The sequence below is a fragment of the Python bivittatus genome, unplaced genomic scaffold, assembly GCF_059951505.1.
Source record: "Python bivittatus isolate LINGU-HERP-01145 unplaced genomic scaffold, Pbiv_v1 ctg000210_np1212, whole genome shotgun sequence".
NCBI lineage: Eukaryota > Metazoa > Chordata > Lepidosauria > Squamata > Pythonidae > Python > Python bivittatus.
This window is the reverse complement of record NW_028277053.1, coordinates 11,334,432-11,357,423: the sequence shown is the minus strand read 5'-3', so window position 1 is coordinate 11,357,423 and position 22,992 is coordinate 11,334,432. Positions and strand designations below refer to the sequence as shown.

The following is a 22,992-nucleotide window of genomic DNA, read 5'->3' as shown; positions in this document are numbered from 1 at the left end:
CTACTTATTTGACACCAGCCAAGAGCAGACTCATGGCGTGTAAAATTGCTTAGGCTTTGTTACTCATAACCGTCAAAGGAAGTGGGAAGAACTGGGAAGAGAAGCTATAGAACCGAGTAGCAATGGAGAAGCAAATTTTATGCCAGCATCGTTCTCAGCCAACTCAAGATGTGTGGAGAGTGCTCAGCTCAGCAGTGTGAAGAGGACCTAAGGCAGCTAACAAAGCTTTCTATAGAACAATTAAAGGAGATATATACACAATTATAGCAAACAAATAATGTTCTGGGTAGAAAATTTGCAAGCTCTTTTGGGGTTCTAGCTTCCCTGCTTGCCCTTTGTGTTCTTTAATGCCAGGACGGCAGTTTTAACAATAAACTGTCCATTTCTTTCCTAGGCAATGTGGGTAGGATCAGGGGTTTACTGCCTGAGTTTGGCCCAGGTTGAGTGGATATTAATCTGACTGTGCTGAGTTCAAACTCTTCCCAACCCATAGAGGAAAGACTGTGGTTTAGGGAGACCCTTGATAGATTTAGCAAGGCTATGTTCAGCTAATTTTCTCTTTGTGCTGGTAATGGTAGGTGTCTCCTTAATTGTTTAGATCAGTGTCTCTCAACCTTGGCAACTTTAAGATGGGTGGACTCCAGTTCCCAGAATTCCCCAGCCAGCCATGCTGGCTGGGGAATTCTGGGGGTTGGAGTCCACCCATCTTAAAATTGCTAAGGTTGAGACACACTGGTCTGGATTGACAATGGAGTAACCTGGTTTTGTCCTTGCTCCATTCCTTTAATGCCCCTTCTCCCTTTTAACATTTCAGTAGACCTTTCTTTCTGTTCTTTAGGTAGACTGTAGAGTCAGTCAGCAGAACCCTTCTGCCGGCATGTGTGAATTGGGATTCATTCAGACTCTATTTAGACAGCATATTTTAACACTAAGATTGTCAAAACTAATAAACTAACATCCCAAGTTGACTTCTGAGACAGTCTTCTTTGGCTTTTCTGATGGTTTTGTCTTTCTGATGGTTTTGATCCTTTTTAGCATTAATTTTAAATCTTTATTAAGAATTTATATTATTTGGAGTACTGTTTTTAGTTGCGTTCATTGTTTCTTTAAAGGAGACCAGATATCAGTTACTGCAGCTGCGGCCCACTCAGAGGGCATCGTGGATTGGCTATGCAATTGCATATCATTTGTTAAAAGATTATGACATGGCCTTAAAACTATTAGAAGAATTTAGGAAAACACAGCAGGTAAGATTTTATTCAGAAGAGGTCCATCCTGATGTCCACAGATGAGAATTTGAGTAGCTGAACTGTTCTGTGAGAGCGACTCTGTTCTATTGTATTTAAAAATTATATCACCAAGGCCTAAGGGAAAGAAAGTGCAGCTTTTAAAATGAAATTCTGCCTTAATTAATAGTTTTTGCTTCAGTTAGTGGGAATATGTGATGTGCATTTTGAGTAAAAAAAACTAGAGTTTTCCATAAAGCAATTTTGCTCTTCAAAACCAAATTGTGGCCTTTGTACAGAGCACGGTAATGAAGCAACCTGGAATATATTCCTTATGTTGTATAATTTACAATGCAAACTTCTTGTATGTTCACCACTGAGTTCAGTGACCTACTGATTACTTTCAAAGTGATGCTTTGATTTTTACACTCAGAGGGGCTATCCTTGTACTGAAATATATTATAATGCCAGCGCAACTGTTGTCAGTTGAAACAGCCTTTTCATGATGCTGAAGTTGCCCATTTCAAAAGCAGCAGAGAAAAGTCCAGTGAAATGGAGGAAACAGTCCAACAGATCAGCTTCTGCTCTGAAATGTTTCAAGTGCAGACTTTTGCTAAACTGTTTAAAGCCAAGTATTGAATGCCTCCTGGTCTCTTTACTAATTTGTAAAAAAATGTACTAATGCTTCCCAACCAGTTACGTATTCTCTGTCGGGTTATGTTTCAGGTTCCCCCTAACAAAATAGACTACGAATATAGTGAATTAATATTGTACCAGAACCAAGTGATGAGAGAAGCAGATCTGTTTCAAGAATCTTTGGAACATATAGAAACTTATGAGAGGCAAATCTGTGATAAACTCATGATAGACGAAATTAAAGGTAGGTTCTTTTTCTTTTCACGTGCCTCTGTCGTTAATTTTTTCATATCCATGTTTCTTTTCTTATGGAACTATAAATCAGAGGTTCCTTTTTTCCCTTGGCCATCCCTTATATAAACTGGTAACCTACAAAGTATAACTTTCGACAAGCATTTTAGCTGCCTAAGGTTTGTAGTCCTGATTGTCCTGTGTACCACTGCTGTGACACATTGGCACCATTTGAGCTGTTCTAACAATCTAAAAGATTGCTGGGCAATTTCAGCTACAAATCACGCTTTTATTCACTGGCTGTAACTGTTCCCAATGTGACCTACTTTCTTTCTTTCCTCTTCACTCTGCATTCTGTTTACCTGAAGGTTGCCCAGCTTTACAGCCATTCCTAGATAGCAAACTTAAGTTGAATTCAAGGTTTTGTCACTGGCTGACAAATCCCTAAGAGCTGGGACCAGTTTGAGAAGATAACTGGAAGAGGCATTTTCAGGATCCACCGCTTTTGATTTCTAGCCTGATGCCTTAACTACTACACCAAACTGGTGCTCATTTAGAAAACTTTAGCCAAGTTTTACTTTTAGATCTCGCAGCCCAAAGATTTCAGTTGAAGCCTGGAAAAAATGCTTTGGGCTTCTGTGATCTTATGGATATTTGTTCAGAAATAAAACTTCACTCTACTGAGAGGTCCGTATTCTCAAGTAGGTTTGCACAACAATGCAGTAAACTAAGAATAGAAAGGCACTGTAGTGTGGTGACCCTTTTGCACTTGTCCCAGGTTTAAATCTGCCTTCAGTTGTGAAGCTCATTCAAGACCTTGTTTCATTCACTGTACTTTCAGCCTAATACGCTGCCCAAAATTGTAAGGGAAAGATTAATATGATACATGGAGATCCTTGGAGGAAAGGCAGGATATAAATATAATCAATGGATGCTTCTCTATGTGTGCAAAGTATTTTGAAAATTATGATGACCAGTTTCTTACATCAGTCCTGTTTATGACTCATGGCATATTATGGTTGAGGGAGACACGTGGGTGTCAGAATATGTGTACTATTATTGTTACCAGCCAGTGTTTTAGAAGCAAATGTAAGAATTGCCCCTTTTCAGCCTCCAAAGCTTTTCCATTTTTGAAGTTGGGTGTTATTATATTATTGCTGTAGGGGAAATGTTGCTGAATTTGGGTCGCCTCGAAGAAGCTGCTGAAATATACAAAGAACTTCTTGACCGGAATGCAGAAAATTGGAGTTACTACGAAGGCCTGGAAAAAGCTTTACAGCCACGTAAGCGGTGGAATTGTACATTTTGTCTAAAGCATTTTGGGGGTTCTGAATAAATATGGTGTCACAGGAGCCTTATGTTTGGGGAAATAAATATTCATTACAATCTCTCTGAGCTTAAACTGTGTGTCGCAGTGTAGTGTTTGATTGCGACTCCGCTGTAAGAAGATACTTAAAAAGAATATCTCCCTATTTGAACATAAGATGTTTAACTATTTCAGTTGTTTGTTATTCTCGAAAACAGCATCTCAAATTCACTATCACTTCTAATTCTGAGTTGCTCTGTGGAAGGGAATTTTATGCCCTGTGTTTATTGGGAAACTTCCTCAAATTAGAAAGTCTATGTTGAGATGCATCCGCTTAAGTGAAGCCAAAACGTATTAGGATGGCATGCTAATTGCTGAGGTGGAATAATTCGCACAAGAATTCTCTAGTTTAATGGAGCGGCTGTGAATTGTAAAGTGACTTGTAGAAATGGAAAAGAAGTATTGGATTTAACTCTTGCACAAGTATGGATACGGGCCTTCCGCTAATAGAACAAATTCAGGCAGGTGAAACAAAATAATTGGATTCAGCTCAATAAAGCCCTATTGATACAGTGTTTTACATTGCTGTTTGTTCCTGAATTGTAGGACTTTAAAACTTAACAACTCCAATTTTACATTTGTCATCCATCAATAGACTCTTTAGAAGAGAGGCTAGAATTGTATGAAGAAATAAGCAAGCGACATCCACGAGCTGTTTCACCTAGAAGGTTACCTTTAAACTTTGTCACAGGTAATGTTGCGTTATTTCTATAGTACCACTCTAAGACACTTAAAAAGCTTTAGATCACTTTCAGTTCCTGGTATTTTTTCCATCTGCATGTCATCTTCAGTGAAAGATTTCTCTTTTTTTTTAACACAACATATTTTATTTTGTTTAGATACAGTCATAGACCAAAAAGCAATTTTCAGATACAAAGCATCCAGCATAAAAGCTTAAGAGCTTTTAACAGAAGCTATGCATGGTTGGATTTTGTTCAGATCCAATAACTTATAACAGTTATTGCCATGGCAGAGAGCAGTACATATAAATATTCTTGATGGGGAATATGATTGAATCTCCCCATCAATGCCATTGACAGCAGAGCGTCTAGACCCACCATTTGTAAGGGTATAAGAATGTGATAAAGGGTGGGAGAGGTGTGAAGTATTAGCTTTTTCTTCTCTTCTACGTGGAGCTGCTGTATTGTTATGGTCCACTCCTTTTTTCAAACTGTGGAGTCCCTGCAGTTCTAATATCAGGCTCTTAATTTCATTCCTAATGCCTTTCAGCTTCTCCATAAAGTCTCTGAGAGGTGATCCAGAATGTGGGCTGAAGTGTCACCGTTAGGAGAGTGACACTCGGTTCTATCTATGCTTTTCATCCTACCAGATGAGGTGGTGGGACAAGATAATGTCTTAGATGGAATCCATTGAACTGAAATTCAGTAGAGGCAAGATGGAAAAGCTGTAAATAGTTCGTCCAATTAATAATGTTCAACCTGTTTTTCAACCTGCAGTTCCCCTAAATAATTATATTCCTAATTTGAGGATTCTCATGGGTCCAGCCTTGTTTCTGAAAAGTATGGGTTCCTTATGTGTCCCCTGCCTAATGCTAATATTGCATCCCTGAAATTCAGCTGCAAATTGTCAATTTTTGGTGATGTGATCTCAGGCCATTTTGGAAGGAGGTTGGAAGGGCGGGCTAGGAATTGGGGTGGAAGTGGTTTCTGCCAAAACACATCTCATTTCTATTTTCACCGTAGAAACCCCACAGAACCCATCCCAAAGGGCAAAAAAGAAATCAACGCAGCCCCTTTGGAGATGCCAAAGTGCCACCAGATGTCCTTGTGTAGCCCTCCAGAAGTTTCGGAATCTGGTTTGGCTCCTTCCCCAGATTTAAGCTGAAATACTTATTATAGTATTTTGGGGCTGCCTGTCCTTAATGGCAGGTATAATTCTCAGGCCACTTCAGTTAGTCCTAGAATCACCCTTGTACAGTTAGTACAACAAAGCATTTATAAACAGGGGAAGGAAGTAATTTTTGGAAGCCTGTAAAGTTCTGTTGGGGCATCTCTGAGCCCAGTGGTTGGACTTACTGTGGAATGTTCATCTAGCTGCATAAGAATTAGATATTTATTATAAAACGATTGACTCCATCACCTTCTAAATTGAAATTTCCAAATTAAGATTATTTCTCAAAACTTGGATCACTTGCATATGGATCAGCCACAAAATAATAATAATAATAATAATAATAATAATAATAATAATAATAATAATAGCTGATTCTTACGCGTATTTGTATATTTTCTGTATATAATCACAGTCAATTTAGCATTTGATGTACTCCAGCAGCTAATAATAGCCAGTGGTTTTAGTGGGTCAGGGTCTCCTTAAAACTACCGTGTAGGGACTGAACAATTCATGATTGTCATTGATTCCATCCAGAGGTGTTCAGTGGCAGTAGCCGTTATGTACCGTATGCATTTTGGAAATGAATTTGTTCCCGGCAATCCAAAGTTCAGGTTACTTAGCCGCAACCTGTATACATTATGCAAAGTGACCAAATTTCTACAGTTTTTCTAGAGAAATGCAAGTTACAACGTTAACTTCTCAAAATGCTATTTTTTGTATCGTTTAGGTTTTTCGTACTGTTTATGCAAAATGAACACACTGAGTCGTTGTAATATAACCAATATATTTTTGCTTCTAGGTGAAAAATTTAGAGAGCTAATGGATACATTCCTGAGGGTTAACTTCAGTAAAGGTTGCCCTCCTCTGTTTACCACTTTGAAATCTTTATACTACAGTACAGAAAAGGTCAGTTTTCTTACAGTTCCCGCATGCATGCGCACGGACTGACACACACACACACACAGAGCACATGTATGTAGTTTTGTATATTTTACAAATCTTTTAACAGTAATTGTGACTTTCTTGTCTGTCTTCATGGGCTTGATTTGTACAGCTTGGCTTCTACTGGGTGGAATTTTCACCCACTTTAGAAACCAGACTGATAATACCAAAAGGTTTGTTAATTTGCTATGCTCTCCTGAGATGTCACTTTCATATAAAACCTGTTGCAGATTTATTTTATAACAAGAGATAAAACATGGCTTAGAGCTTCTTATATTTTGGGTTCAATCCTTTCAACCACATCTTTTCTCTGTGATGTAGCATCATCTGGAAATAAAGGAACGGACACAATCTAAGCACTTGTTAGATATCATAGGTAATGATATCTATCCCATCCCATAATAGATAGATAACCTTAACCATGATTTCATGAGATGTTTGGGCTGAGCTGAACGGCCAGTTCACGCATGTAGGATCAATTAATTAATTTTAATGTATTAAACTTGTATGCCACCAGACTCTCAATATTTTGACAGCTCACAACAAAAAACAAATCACAATAAAGATCAACCCAAATCACTTAGCGTGTTGCCATATTTGTAATTAGCAACAATTGGGTAAGTGCTGTAATTGTATACCTGAAGCAAAACACAGAAAAAGGGTTTCAGAACATTTGGGATATCTTCTTTTATTCTTGAAGATTTTAAACCGTGTTATTTTGGAGGTATGCTGAACCAATGACAGATAATAGTAATGATCATACATAAAAGACATTTCTTAACAAACTCTCCCACTTGTTTTCAGTCTCTTATTTTACATTTTGCAAAACGTACAGTCAGTCAGAACCTGGGCTTCACTGTAAAGATGCTATATCAAAAGAGAAAATCATATAAAAGAAGCCGTCCTCTAATTCAGTTTCATTGAACTTGGCTGACTACTTGCAAAAATATCGTTAAAATGGAAAGTACTGCATGAGATGAGTTAAAGTAGACTGATCCTGAAAGGATGGAAAGAGGAGTTTGGCAAATTATAGTCAACAAACCTATGAACTTTCTTCCCAGGGTTTGGGATGCTTGAACCAAAGTGGTATATGCTGAACCGTAGACAGCTGCTGTTAAAATGAGAGCCAGTTCAGTGGAGGAGTTGAAAGCATTGGGTTAGAAACTGGAAGACCATAAATACTAGTTCTGCCTTAGGCAGGAAGCTAGCTTGGTGACTTTGGGCCAGTCACTCCCTCTCAGCCCTAGCAGAAGGTTGACCAATGGCAAGCTCCTTCCAAAAATCTTGCCAAAAAAACTGCAGCAGGGACTTGTCAGGCAGTTGCCAGGAGTCGATTTGGAAGACACACCTATACCCACGCAGACAAATTAAAATAATTGGCCATTTGTTTCTGGACAAAATATAAAACAAACTGTATTTGGCCCTTTGCTGAGGTCCTCATGGCTTGCTCTTTTTCCTGCTAAATCCAGTTCCTCTGCTTCTGCAGGAAAAGTAGAACTAGATGTTAATGTTCTTTGATGCAGATTGTTCCGTTGAGTGATGCATTGTGACTGCTGGAAAGGACTCCATGTCCAACTATATTGGCCTAATACAAGCTATGGAAGCACACCAGTAGTTTTCTCCCTGGTTGCTAAATTTTGCGGTGGCAAGAAAAAAATCGATACGGGACTTTCAGAGAAGCAGAACCATGTGAATTTCTGGATGGCATGTTGTAGGCTATCATAAGTTGCTCTCTGACCCTCTTTTCCCTTAGCTTTTTACCTCTGAAATTAGAATGCTTGATTATAATCTACTTTATATTGATGGTTTAAATAGTGAAAGTTGACAGTCGGGTTGTTCTGTAACACTACCAGTAAGCCCAGTCTCTGAATGTCATCCTTAGGTTGCTGAAATTGCACAACAAGGAGATATGAACAGGCTTGGGCAAATTATGAGAGGCAACGAAATACAAAAAAGGCTTTTTTTAAAAAAAAAATCAGAATCCTAAAGTGAGAAACTATGCACAGTGTAATGAAAAGCATCCTTAGTGGCCACTGACTATGGAATATCTCTTTGTGCGGGAAGAGAATGGCCTGGAATATCCTGGGAAAATTTATTTATTTATTAATTTATTAAATTTATATGCCGCCCATCTCCCCTAGAGGGCGACTCCGGGTGGCTCACAATTAAAATGTATGCATGTATGGTTAGTTGGCTGGAACCCTTAAATTATGCATCTTCTCTGGCGACGGTTCTGTTCAGATTTGCAACGGACTACTAACATTTCATCAGTCTTGCAGGCTTTTCTTATTTGCTACTGCGACAAGTAAGATGTAGGAATAGATCAATCTTTGGTATGAATCCACACAGCTTTTCTTGCATGCAAACTTGTACAGTGCCCACTCTGTCTGTTCTCCACATAACATCCTTTTCTGGCTGTATCTTTCCCCACAGATACGTGGGGAAGCATGCAGTTGTTAAAGAAGCCAAAGTGTAGCACTCAGTGGAACTTCAAGAAAAAGAAAGAATGAAAACGTAGGACATTTTATTTGGAAGATAACTAGGGCTGCTGCAGAAAGAGACAACCTGTAGATGGCAGCAAAGAGATACCGGCAACTCTTTGTCACCATCTAATGGTTTTCCAGGGGAGTGTTTTCAAGAATGTAGCGAGTTGTAAAAAAGTACCTTCCTTTATAACAAGTTAGAAGGGGTAATGTTATTTGTTCATTGAGTGATGTGCTTTATCTAGAGAATGAATGAAGATTCATTAAGACAGTAACCACAGGAGCATTTTAGAATGAACTTTTTAACTCTCTTTTGTAGATTTCAACAATCCAAGAGCTTGTTACCGGTTACGAAACTTCTTTGAAAACCTGTCACTTGTTTAGTCCACATGGTAAGCTTCAGTGCTGAGGAATGTAGCTGAAATACAATATTTAATAAGTGTATTCAGGACTGATATATCTTCAAGGAGGGAACCGTTTCCTGAGAAGCAAGCATTTTAATAATATACTTCCAAACTAAGCTTTGTGACATGTTGTATACGTTGTTGCAGAAAATGGGGAGCGAGAACCTCCAACAACGCTGCTTTGGGTTCGTTACTTCCTTGCACAGCATTTTGACAAGCTTGGCCAGTTTTCCTTGGCATTGGATTACATTAATTCTGCTGTTACTAGTACTCCAACACTAATAGAGTTATTCTATTTGAAAGCCAAAATTTATAAGGTAATTACACTTCCTTAATTATCCCATATTCTGAATAAATATGTAATCTGTGTGTGTATATTTCATACATCTTGATAATACACCTAAAATCAAAGGTAGATAGTGAAGATCAGGATGACCTGTACTTTCAAGACGACAATGTTGTAAACCTAGGTAGAAAATATCTGTGGGTTGATACCCAATACACGAGTGTCAGCTCAAACAGAACATGATGTTAGGGTGCCGGTGCTTTTGAACCTGTAATATTCGGAAGAAAGAGAATTAAGATTTAGCTTCTCCATCATTATTGATAATGAACTTATGCATTGCAGATTCAGTTATTTTGTATACAGAGCTTGGAAAACGTTGGAATTGGTCTGCTTTTCAAACCAAGCTTCCTTGATCAGCAGACCTGAATTCACAGTCAATCAAAACTTGGGGATATGGGCAAATTAACCCAAAGAATTATACAAATTGAGCTGGTCTTATATACAGTAAATTACTTTTTCTGGTAAGTAGAATAGAAAAAAGGCATTAAAGAGAAGGCAAAAAGAGAGCAAATTTTACTAGGCTAGTATATAATAGCATTAAGTGATGTCTGTACAAGTAGATTAAGTATGGTTCTGTATTTTTATTTCCATATTAAGTACTGGCATTTGTACACATATGCTAGTATGTGTATAAATGGATGACATAATGTTTCCTACATATTAGATGAATAGGGTAGAAGTGGAAGATTCATTAAGTGATGAATTATGTGTTCTGAAAGTGTTTGCATTTAGTTATTTGCTGTGTTTCTAATCTAAAAGATGCATTTTTTTTTCGTTCTTGAGAAAATCTGGGTTTGATCTACGCTCTAGTGCTGTATAATTATAGATGTGATTTGTCCACCACGATAGTTTTCTAATTATGATCTTTTTAATTTTCATCCGTATATTCTGAGTTTATTTTTCATGTAATGAAATATGGGAAGGATGGCTGTAATTTTTATCATTCTAACGTTCCAAGCCAAAGGAAGATTTTTAAAATATTACCCTTTTGGACTCTGTACAGTGTACTTATAATTGGCGATGAAATTAAAAATGGATTCACTTGTCCAATAGCATGTAGGCAATCTCAAAGAAGCTGCGAAATGGATGGATGAGGCACAATCCTTAGATACAGCAGACAGATTCATCAATTCCAAGTGTGCAAAGTACATGCTACGGGCAAACATGGTCAAGGATGCTGAGGAAATGTGTTCCAAGTTCACAAGGGTAAAAAAAGAATTATATTATTACAAAACATTAATAGAATTAAAGCTTGATTTTGTCCTTGTAAAAAAAAAAAAGCATCTGCTATTATAAACTTTTTTACCAAATCCTTTCAAATATACTTTTGATATACTTAACAGATGCCCGTTAAATATAACGTGGTGCTGGTTTTTAACTGAGTCTAAATAGAAGTTGTGATTAATTTCTAGGAAGAACAGTCTTCTTAGTTTTCCTTGTAGTCTTTAAAATGTGGACTAGAACATGGAATAGTTTCATTATAAATAATTTTGTGGCAAGTATAATCTACTATATTATTCGTGAACAAAGTAATGGAAGCAACTCTATTTTCAGTGGTATTTCCCTAGCAAATGTGAACTTTTGTAACTCAGTGGGATTTACTACTGAATTTTTAAGACTGCATCCTATTTTTTTAAACCTCCAATTCAAGTCATATTAATGATCATCCAGTTCATGCAACTATTGTGTGTTCGTGTTGCTATTTGTACATTGCATTTTGCATTTATGCTCTTCTGTTTTATAAAGATCAATATTTCTTCAGTTATGAAATGGCTAGTGTGAGTTAAGAGTTACAGCCTTGTTCACTAAGTGAAAGGAATTGGTTGGATTTGATTTTCTTAGCTTGAAATCCTACATTTGGGGATAAATGCCTGTATGGTTGGGTTGTGGAGTGCTTTTAGTCTTAGGAGGTGCTGGCCTTCTCTTAGCTAGAGGTGTTTAAACAGAAGCTGGATGACCATCTGTCAAGGATGCTATAGTAGTGGAGTTCTGCACTGGGCTGGGGTGGACTAAGTGATCTACAACAGTGTTTCTCAACCTTGGCAGCTTGAAGATGTATGGACTTCAACTCCCAGAATTCCCCAGCCAGCATTCCCTAGCAGAGTTGAAGTCCATGCATCTTCAAGTTGCCAAGGTTGAGAGAGACTGATTTACAAGATCTCTTCCCAACCGTAACCATTTATAATAATGCATTTATAGAACTCTTCATGAAATTCCCTGGATTCTTGAACTGTCGGTTATTATGTTTATCATTATTTATTTATTTATTAAATTTATACACCGCCCATCTCCCCCAGAGGGTGATTATTTGCAACTGATATATATATATGACAATACTGTTTAATCACTTTGAAATACAGATAGGTCTTGATTAGCGCAGTTAATGAAGTCCACAAAATGGTCACGTCATTTGAATTTGCGCTATTCAAAGTGATATTTCTATGGAAAATATGGTAATTGCCTCTAGCTCGACAGAAATAGGCCATGAAAATTTTTAAGCATAAATTTTTATATGTACGTTAATGGAATGTTACAGTAAAGGATAAAAAGAATGTACTTACAATTTAATTGCATGGTGAACGACGTCACAGAATAGCTATAGAAAGCAAAAAAAAAAAAAAATTCTACCATAGATTCAAGCATGCCAACATCCTATTTTAGCATTCCTATGACCACATTCATGTTGTTCAATTACATCGGATTTTTGCTCTAATATAATAACGAGCCTCTTCTTTTTAAAACTTAGTACAAGTTTTCTCTGACAGAATCTTCCTTTTCTCCATTTTGCACCCACAAAGTTTAGCGGCATCTAAACCCCCAACTGCAACGGCACAAACCCTCAATTGTGCATGCACTAGCTTTGCATTAACTGAATTTTGGGTCACATTAAACACGGCCTGGTATCAATTTACAATTCTCACTAAATCGAATATTGCATTATTCGAACTCACACTAATCGTGACCTACCTGTACCTCCTTAATTTCTTCCCCCATCTGACGCTGAAAGTTTCCACAGTCCTCTCTGATTGGAATAGTGCCACTTTCACAATCTCCCACTTAACGGAACAATGAAAAAATAATTAAAAATGAAAATTTAAAAATTCTGAAAAATGCCTTCTTAAAAATAAAACTTAAATCAGTTGCAGTCTGGATGGAAGGCTGTCCAAAGCGTCTGGAGGCTAAATTTGGGGAAATGTATTCTTCTAAATAAAATCTGTTTGTAAAAAGCAGAAAATCGTATCATTGTGACCTGCAGGAGGACACGTAAGTATCTCCAAGGGCTGTAAGAAGAAGGACAGAGGTAGAGATGACGAAGATGATGATAATGACAGTGATGAAGCATAAGATAACAGAAGTGTTCTTATAAGATGTCTTGATGGATAAGACTATTTCTAGAGTATTTCTGAAGTGCTGTTATTATTTTCAGGAGGGGACTTCTGCAACAGAGAATCTCAATGAAATGCAATGTATGTGGTTTCAGACAGAGTGTGCGTTAGCTTTTCAAAGATTAGGAAAATACGGGGATGCTCTGAAACAGTGCCACGAAGTGGAGAGGGTAAGTCAGCCAACAGATACCCTTTTTCCTGAGTACCACTTCCCATAAGGGACGTGGGTTTGATTAGTCACCATGCAAAGAGCATCCGAAAGGAAAGAGAAGGATCCCGAATTTAAAACGATCCTGCCACAAAACAAAATCAAATAGAAGGGGGGGAAAATTCGATCTCCGTTACCATATTCTCAGCTCATCTAAGAAAACTTTTCTGATTTAAACTTACTTGGAAAAACACCTGACCTTCCTTTCACAGCAATTGCAGGGTTTGAAAGGGCTTTATAAAGTTGGAAGCCTTTTTTCCTGCTACAAATTGTGTATTTGACTGTTGCGTCGCCATGATTCAAAGGGAACTCAAGAGCGGGTACACCTCCAGAAATCAGGAGCAGGCAGGCATTAAACGCTCTGATCAGCAAAGTGTGCATTTGTAGTGAAGCACAAATGCATTTGGAGAAAACCATATGAACATTCTTCTGCTCCACAGATCCCTGTGGGTCTGTTTCCAGCCAAGGAGCCACATACCTGGAAGAGTGTGAACCATTTTTTTCTTCTTCTGCTTTTTTAAGGGATGAGGAAAAAGTTTTATATCCAGAAGCTTCACATTCCGACTTCCACCCTTTTTTACATTTTTAGGTTGTTTTTTGCCCAAATTCATACTGCCAATATTAGATCATTCAGTCACCAAATCCTTTTGCGCAGTCTCTTCTTGTTGGGGAGCAGGTGGTAAATAAGATGCTAGGCGTTGTGTTGCTCATCCCATTCTGGACAAATGCTGAAAAAGTATTTCTCATTGTTAGATTTTTTAAAATTCATTTTGATGCACTAGTTACTGAGAAGCAATACACCATCTTTTTAGGTGTATTCAGTGATACACTGAACCCTAAAAAATTAACTGCATTGTGGAAATGGTTTCCTTTTTTCTGTTTTGTTTCAGCACTTTTTCGAGATCACAGATGATCAGTTTGACTTCCATACGTACTGCATGAGAAAGATGACCCTGCGTGCCTATGTTGATCTCTTGAGGTTGGAAGATGTTCTGAGAAAACACACTTTTTATTTCAAGGCTGCTCGATCAGCAATTGAAATTTACTTGAAGCTTCATGACAACCCCCTAGCCAGTGAGAGCAAAGAGCAAGAAGTAAATTCAGGTATTTACGCTTTGAGCAGAATTTATTTCCAAAAGATGATTCCAAAAGTTGGATTATTTGCTCTAAGAATTTAAAAGCCACGTTTTGTTTTGTTTTGCTTTCAATTAAAAAGTTTCAACTTGGTGCCTTTATCTTTGGTGATTTAGAGGGCAGGGAGCATTCTGGGAATAATCAGAGTGCCTTTAAGAATCTAGCACAGTTGTAAATCAGCATATAAGTTACTGCTAAAAGCTTGTAATTGAAAGAGCCACTCTGCAGTGAGATGGGGGGTGACAAATTTGAAATATAAATAAAGAAAAAATAAAGAAAAAAGAATCTTTGACATGATGTTCATCCGCTAGACAGCTGGACTTGTTGGCAATGTGTATTTGAGCTATATCTTTTCCGCCTTGAGTTGTAAACGTTCCTTCAAGTTCAGAAAATAAATAGCAGAGCATTTGATTTGGATCACCCCCTGCCATCAGGCTGAAATGATACAGATCTGGCACAGCTTTTCCATGACTGTAAGAAGACATTTTGCTGGTATCCTTGAGTGATCTGTTGAAGGAAAGGCTGAGGTAGCATAATGGTATGTGGGAATGACCTTGGGAGACAGGGAAGAGATGCTGCCTAGGGAACGATCAGGTAAGAGGGGGCATAGCCCGCAGCTGTGTAACGGGAAGAGAAAGCAACTCAGAAAGGAACCTCCCTAACATATCAGGCTGTAAAAGTGATGGTGGGAGTTTCAGACTTACAAGATTCTGTTAATGTAGCCTTACAATAAAGTAGAATTAGCTCATCTGGTCATGGTTCCTGTCTGGTCTACCTGGGAAGGCTGACAGGTAAGGCATGGATTCTTAACTCAAGAAGGCTAAGACAGGTTCTTAGGCCGCTGCAAGTTTGTTATATTTGCCTTACTGCTGTTGTTATAAGCTGTTGAAGCAAGTTCAGAGGGATAGAAGAGGGCCTTTTTGCAAAATTGCCATCTGTTCTCCAAGTGAAACTCTGGCTAGCCACAGACAGCATAAGTGACCTCACAAATGATTGTTGGAAAAACTCTCCCTCCCTGCTGGAACATTAAACCCAGTCATTGCTGATTCATCGCATATACTCTGAATGCTAAGGCAGTTCACTGCTTTGGATTCAAAGGGAAAAATATGCCTCAGAGCAGTTAACTAACTCTAAAAGCTGCTGCTTTTCCCAGGATCTCTGGGAATCACTGCAGAAATCTGGAGAAATCTGGTTTAAGGAATTCACACTCTATGGTACCATTTTTTCATTTGAGTCCAAAGCACTGTTTGACCCTAGTGAATGTCTTCTTATTTTTAATTAATTATTTCATTTCAGCTGTTTTTGTAAGCGAGGGTAAGTAGTAACTCTTATAGCCGAATGCAATAGCTAATTTGCATTTTATTGCCTTTGTCATTTTTGAATCGTCGTCCCCCTGACATTGATTCAGCTCCTGTTAAAATATATATTCTGTTTGCTACAGAAAACCTTTCTGCCAAAGAACTTAAGAAGATGCTCAGTAAGCAAAGGCGAGCACAGAAAAAGGCTAAACTTGAAGAGGAGAGAAAGCATGCAGAAAGAGAGAGGCAGCAGAAGAATCAGAAGAAGAAACGAGATGAAGAAGAAGAAGAAACTAGTGGCCCCAAGGAAGAATTAGTTCCTGAAAAACTGGAAAGGGTAAACTTGAACTCTACTTTTTGCCTGCTGCAAATGTCTGTCCTACGTTGTTTTGAGTAAGGAAAACGGTTACGAATGGTTGGGTTAATTTTCTTAGCCTGCCACTGGGTGACTGTGGGTTACTCTCTCTCTCTCTCAGCCCAACCTCCCTTGCAGCATTGTTGCGTTTGTGAGAAAAACTGGAGAAGGGAGGGCTTTTCTCCTGGAGGGAAGGCAGGAGATAAATCTAACTCATAAAAAATAAATGTGACTGGCACCCCCCATGGGGACGCAAGACAGAACCCTAAAACTCATGCCAGTAAGCTCTTTCTCAGGCTGATGCAGGGCCTGGAAACAAATCTGCCTGTGCATTTCATCTAACCTTAGCCTGTGAACTGTGACATATTCTAATCCCAGGATGACGTTTGAGCTGATTTTGGAGACCTTCCTGCTTTTGGAGGACTCTTCAGAGGTTCTAATAAGAGATCAGAAATAAGTGTTTCCCTTGTCATCTTTCTCCCTTCCTCTTCCAATTGGGAAAGGTTATGTCCTAACCAATTCCTATAACCTGAAGGCTTGCTTTTAGTTTCAGTCCCTAGCTAACAGCTGGACAAGTATGACTAAATTTGGTTGTAGCTATTGGGGTAGATGGAAGTTAGAACCCAGATATCAGATGTCTTCTGAAGTGATGGTGCACCTCAAACAATCCTCTTTGATCTCTCTCTATCCTAGGAGTAACACTACTCAGTTAAATATTATAAAAAGGGGAAAAGAGCAAACATGTGGCATCAAATTTTAACAAGCTTACTCTTTTGAAATTACTTTCTCGTACTCCTGTTTGTAACTTATTCAAATTTCTTTTGTTGAAACAGGTTGAGAATCCATTGGAGGAAGCTATTAAGTTTCTTATACCTCTGAAGAATCTTGTGGCAGATAACATAGACACCCATCTATTAGCCTTTGAAATATATTTTAGGAAAGGTAAAATACGTGCAGCTGTAAAATATGACAAGTAGATGATTTTGTAACGCTTACATATGTACATTCTCCCAATACCATATTCTGATCAATATGTATTTAATATTTTAGCATCTACAATTATCTGTACAGAATACATATAGAAGTTCTAGATTAGTTTAATAAAATATATTTTAGATTGTTATAATAACAGACAAATATGTTTCATTTGCTGCATAAATTTATTAGTCCTTGATGTCAATTGGATAACCTTATTTAAGTAATAATATTGCATTTTTTCCTGTTTATTCAGGAAAGTTTCTGCTAATGTTGCAGTCAGTGAAAAGAGCTTTTGCTATCGATGACAATAACCCTTGGCTACATGAATGTTTGATTAAATTTTCTAAGTGTGGTAAGTACAAAATAAAATTAGCAGTTTGTCGTAAAATTGTGCTGAGTTTCCTGAAATAAAATACACAGTACACCTTTGTCTACATCCTGGATTGGGGCAATAACATTCTTTTTTTATATTCTTAGTGTCAAATCATAGTAATTTGCCAGAAATTGTGAACAAAGTCCTTACCCAAGAAATGCAGAAGATTTTTATTAGCAAAGATTTGGAAAGTTTTAATGAAGAATTTCTCAAGCGCAATTCTACCTCTATACGGCATCTGCTTTCAGGTTTGTACTGACTGGTGTATATAAACGGTGATGTGTTGACAAGCCTGCGTGTCACTGTAGGGATAAACTGTATACAAAAGGACAGGAACAGCACAACATTGCATGCTCGATTCATATGGCAAAATGTTCCAAATTCATTACCATTTTATTGTATTGTAAAATACATGGTCACAAGCATAGATAGAGCAATAAAGAAGCTAGATTATCTTTTCATTTTACTTAGATAATTTCTGATGAATACCTGGGTCTTAATTTGTCTTCCCCTTCAGAGAGAGAGGAAAAAAAGATGCGTACGTGTTGTTGTGACTGCCTTTTAATTTAGTTGTCTAAGAGTCCAGTGAATAATGCCATCAGCAGAAAGATCTTTTTCCATGCAATAAAAATCTCTGATGCTCGTATCTCAGATCAGCTATAATGACGAATGTATTCCTCTAATGCATAAAACCACTGGGTTTTTCTTTTTATAAAACTAAAATCTCCTTTTGCTTTTAACAAGCTGCTTTTTTCTCTTGGAGGTGCCAAAATGATGTATTTCCTGGATAATTCAAGGCAAGAGAAAGCGATTGCTATTGCTACTAGACTAGATGAAGCCATGAGAGACAGAAATGTGAAGGTAAAAATAACTTTTCTTCCTAGTTTGTGATCGCAGATAGCAGATCCTTTAAATACATGTTTGATTCCTTCGTGAAGGAATGGCCTGCCAGGTTGTGGAAGCGTGCTTTGATGTCCAGAATAATTTCATATGTAAAAAGTAAATCGGATGTAGAATTAAGTTCTGACTGAAAACTATTCCTAGACTGCAGCTAAATACATGGATTTGTACCACACCCCAAATTCTATGCATACAGTCTGTGTTTCAGTTACAGTGGTACCTCGGGTTACGAACGCCTCTGTTAATTAACTTTTCGGGTTACGACCAGCTCCGGCTGCAAAAATTTACCTCGGTTTGCAAACTCCGCCTCAGGTTACGAACTGGATCCGTGGCCATTTTCCCTCCCGTGACACGGTCCGTGGCCATTTTTCCGCCCCTGACACGTGGTCCACGGCCATTTTCCGCCCCTGACACGTGGTCCGCGGCCATTTTTCCGCCCCTGACACGTGGTCCACGGCCATTTTTCCGTCCCTGACACGTGGTCATAGGGAGGGGGACTCTCCCTCCAAACAATAGCCCCCTCCACGCCAGAACGGATTAACGGTAATTACATTGAACCTTATGGGGAAATTTGCTTCGGGTTGCAACCAATTCAGGGTGCGACCAGAGTCATAGAACGAATTAAGTTCGTAAACCGAGGTTCCACTGTACTTCGGAAATTAGATTTCCAGTACTGACCTAATTTATTATAGCTTTTAATTTTAGTTGGTGGATTTGTACTGTGTTAACTAGGTATCCTTAACTCACAGCTTAATGGTGATTTTTTTTATTTTTCTTTTCAAAAAGTATTATAACACATTTCATGTAATGTATGATATATTCGAAAAATGTAATCTCCATATAATCTCTTACTTACTTCTGTCTCACTCTTTGTACTTTACTTTTTTATACTTGTATTTTATTTCTCCTTGTTTACAGTGGGGCAAAAAAGTATTTAGTCAGCCACAAATTGTGCAGGTTCTCCCACTTAAAAAGATGAGAGAGGCCTGTAATTTTCATCATAGGTATACCTCAACTATGAGAGACAAAATGAGAAGAAAAATCCAGAAAATCACATTGTCTGATTTGTAAAGAATTTATTTGCAAATCATGGGGAAAATAAGGATTTAGTCAATATCAAAAGTTCATCTCAATACGTGGTTATATATCCTTTGTTGGCAATGACAGAGGTCAAACATTTTCTGTAAGTCTTCACAAGGTTTTCACACACTGTTGCTGGTATTTTGGCCCATTCCCCCATGCAGATCTCCTCTAGAGCAGTGATGTTTTGGGGCTGTCGCTGGGCAACAAGGACTTTCAACTCCCTCCAAAGGTTTTCCATGGGGTTGAGATCTGGAGACTGGCTAGCCCCAGATCGAGGGAGATTATCAGTGGTCTTGTATGTCTTCCATTTTCTAATTATTGCTCCCACAGTTGATTTCTTCACACCAAGCTGCTTGCCTATTGCAGATTCAGTCTTCCCAGCCTGGTGCAGGTCTACAATTTTGTTTCTGGTGTCCTTCAACAGCTCTTTGGTCTTGGCCATAGTGGAGTTTGGAGTGTGACTGTTTGAGGTTGTGGACAGGTGTCTTTTATACTGATAACAAGGTCAAACAGGTGCCATTACTACAGGTAACGAGTGGAGGACAGAGGAGCCTCTTAAAGAAGTAGTTACAGGTCTGTGAGAGCCAGACATCTTGCTTGTTTGTAGGTGACCAAATACTTATTTTCCACCATGATTTGCAAATAAATTCTTTAAAAATCAGACAATGTGATTTTCTGGATTTTTTTCCCCATTTTGTCTCTCATAGTTGAGGTATACCTATGATGAAAATTACAGGCCTCTCTCATCTTTTTAAGTGGGAGAACTTGCACAATTGGTGGCTGACTAAATACTTTTTTGCCCCACTGTATATTCTTTCTTTAAAATGTTTAATTAAATAATAAAAAAAAAACATAAATTGATTCCTAATTGAATGTTTAGCATTAGCCTAGTGGCTTGCATAGGATACTCTGTCTTATGGCAAAAAGAATATGGTATTTGGGTTTTCTGTAGAAAAGGGAAAAGATGCGGGGTATTCTTTTCAGTACTAAAAAGGAGAGGCTGTTAGAGATGGTGTTTCTGCTTTTGACGTTTCTGCGTATGTGTATTTGTAGACTTTAACAACGGTTTTGGATTTCTTACTTGATGGCACCTTTGGAGAATGCCACAGCCAGAGCGAGGGGTATCGGACAGCGTGCCACAAACTGTTTCCTTTAGCGTCTGCCTTTATGCCTCCCGCCAATGAAGATGACAGTTGCTTTGCACCAATGAATCATACAGCCATTAATCATGATGTGCTGTCCAATGAAATGTAAAACAGAAGACAGACTGGCTGCTGACAGGTCAGGTTTCTGCAGGATCTAATCGGAACGATTCAGGCGTCAAGCCCAGGCAACTGGATGCAAATCTACTGTGCTGTATCTCCTTTGCCCTCAACAAGAGCTGCCAATGTTATTGTTACTCTCTCTGCATAATACTGGTCATGTTTATACTTGTACAGCTATGAATCTTTCTATTTTAAATCATGGACCCATAAATTTTATTGCATAGCCCAATAAATACAGTCACCTCTTTCAAAACATGTTGGGTGGAAGACAGGGATGTCCATGGGGCGATCAAAGAAGATGCCGTCATCTTGACTTTGTTCCCCCACCCCGGCCCCGGACAGCCCTGGATGGGAAAGTTGGCAAACCAGAATAGATATAACATCACATGTGTTCCTCATTGTTTTCATCTTCTCTGTTTCTTTCAAAGCACGAATCCTCATGATAGGTCCTGGCATACAGTAGTGTGTCAGTCTCATAGTGTTGTATGGAAATGCTGCTGATTAATTGGAAAGGCTCATTTGGGTTTTTAAATTGGAATATGTATTTTTTTAAAACTGCAGATTACCTTGGTCCAAAATTATTCATTTCAACAATTCATTAAACGCTTAGTACCATTCAGTTGCCATTAGACTGTTAAGATACCTTTTTGTTACTTAGGAATTTTAAAACATTTCCCTTCAAAAACAGAGAAAAAAACAGTTAATGGAGAATATGGTCTTGTCTTAATAATAATGGTGAGCTACATTAAAATTCTCAAGAAATGAACCTGAAATCAATATTTCCAAAAATATTATTGTTTTACATGCTGTAAAGCTATTAACGTTAAGATGTTATTTTTAAAAAAGCACAATTAAGTCTAATTATAAAGTGCATTTCATCTTTTTTTCCCCGTTTATTTTTTATGAGTTAATCTAAATGCATTTCACCTACAACATATCGAAGTTTTGATTCAGTTGTTTTAAGGGATTTTCTTCAGGAGTTAAATGACATGAAAATGTAAAAAAGTAAAAATACACTGTGGCTTGTATAAAAAAATTCATTTTGGGGGGAAAACAATGGAACCAGTTTGTTTTCATTTTTTTGAGTAATGTAAATATTTAAGATTACTTAGGTCCTATGCAAAATTCAAAAAGGGAAGTTTTACCGAGGTAAATGTCATTAAGACAATCTCCTTTGTCATCTACTTAGGATCAATAGTTGAATGAAAACTTACTGTAAAAAGTCAACAATGTAATGCTGTAATAAATTATTTTGTACACTTGCCACCGGATTTGGGTGTTTGTGTCAACTGAATAGAATTACAGCCTTTGTCATATTTTCAAGTCTATGGCTATATTACAGTGCAAGTACTCAGATTAACAATAGCCATTTTAACCTGTTTTCATCTGTCTTTCCTGGAAAAGTGAAATCACTTTGTATTGGTGGCCAGTGTCGATGTCTTGGTTAAAGACAGGACCTTTCAAATTTACAGAGGCCTCATGAACAAGATGATGACTTTCACCCCATGTAGATACATCACTGGTGTCTACCTGCAATGGGTAGGTGATGAAATGTTGTGTACTGACTAGTGCCTCACCCCCACAGTGCCGTTTAAAAGTGGCAGACTCATGAGAGGAGACCTTGTAGATTTCAGATATGCTGGAAAAGTTGGAATGAAGGAATTGTCCAGGATTGAAAAATAAGGTTAGGGTGCTGTCGCTGTCAGCCCAATTCGGCAAATGTTATGTTCGCATGCTTTACGTCTCCACTAGAGGGCACATGACTTCAGTGAAAAGTATCTGTAACCACTAAAAATATGAATATATTGGTAATCACATCAAGCATAATTAGACCCTCACATGGCTGTGTGTTGTGGGAGAAAATTTGCAACATACCTGTACCATTATTCTGAGTCCATCTTCAGTAGGGCACCTCTGAGATGGTTCTACTAACAAGATGGGTATATGAAAAACTAGAATGGTACATGGTGCATGAACTTCTACGTGAAAACTGAAATCTACATGAAAAACTAGAATGGTACATACAGAGCACCTTCCCTTAAGCTCTCAAAGAGAGAGAGATGCTACATTATGTTACGTCCCTGTGTGTAAGTGTAGACGTGACTTTGAAGTGAATATTCAGAAGCTGTTATGTAAACAAAGAGGATACATTTAGAAGGATTCCTTAAGTCCTGGGGAGGGAGATAGTATTGGGAAGACGCTCAGACTAGCCCCTCTGATTCAGTGGGGTATAAGGAGGAGGGGTAGTAAAGCACAGTCAGATCTGTAAGATTCTGTTATGATCTCAACCAAGTAGAGTTCTAGTCTTCGTGTGGAGTCAGTTTCCTGATCTGGTCTACCAAATAGGGCTGACGACAAGGCTTTACATGACCCATCACCCTCTTGGAAGTGTGTGTATGTGGGGGGGGGAGTAATTTCTCTAATTTTACACAGTCTTTCTCTTGCATAGAAATTTTATAAATAGTAAGTGAAAAACTACAGTGAAACTTCAATTTGGCAAACTTGGGTATAATAGGCTTTACGT

At 38.1% G+C, this 22,992-nt stretch overlaps 1 protein-coding gene across 1 annotated transcript in view; it reads left to right on the top strand.

Annotated features, from left to right (window-relative positions):
- NAA16 (N-alpha-acetyltransferase 16, NatA auxiliary subunit) overlaps positions 1-21,732 on the top strand; it is a 35,417-nt gene extending 13,685 nt beyond the window's left edge. The window contains exons 5-20 of the mRNA XM_088139489.1: positions 1,113-1,247; positions 1,953-2,106; positions 3,257-3,376; positions 4,055-4,150; positions 6,113-6,219; positions 9,058-9,130; positions 9,290-9,459; positions 10,542-10,694; positions 12,916-13,044; positions 13,973-14,186; positions 15,658-15,851; positions 16,703-16,811; positions 17,101-17,199; positions 17,325-17,468; positions 17,984-18,081; positions 20,257-21,732. Coding sequence (XP_087995615.1) covers positions 1,113-1,247; positions 1,953-2,106; positions 3,257-3,376; positions 4,055-4,150; positions 6,113-6,219; positions 9,058-9,130; positions 9,290-9,459; positions 10,542-10,694; positions 12,916-13,044; positions 13,973-14,186; positions 15,658-15,851; positions 16,703-16,811; positions 17,101-17,199; positions 17,325-17,468; positions 17,984-18,081; positions 20,257-20,457 — 2,196 coding nt within the window. The 3' untranslated portion in view covers positions 20,458-21,732. The remainder of the gene's footprint in view (positions 1-1,112; positions 1,248-1,952; positions 2,107-3,256; positions 3,377-4,054; positions 4,151-6,112; positions 6,220-9,057; positions 9,131-9,289; positions 9,460-10,541; positions 10,695-12,915; positions 13,045-13,972; positions 14,187-15,657; positions 15,852-16,702; positions 16,812-17,100; positions 17,200-17,324; positions 17,469-17,983; positions 18,082-20,256) is intronic.
- The last annotated feature ends 1,260 nt before the right edge of the window (positions 21,733-22,992 follow it).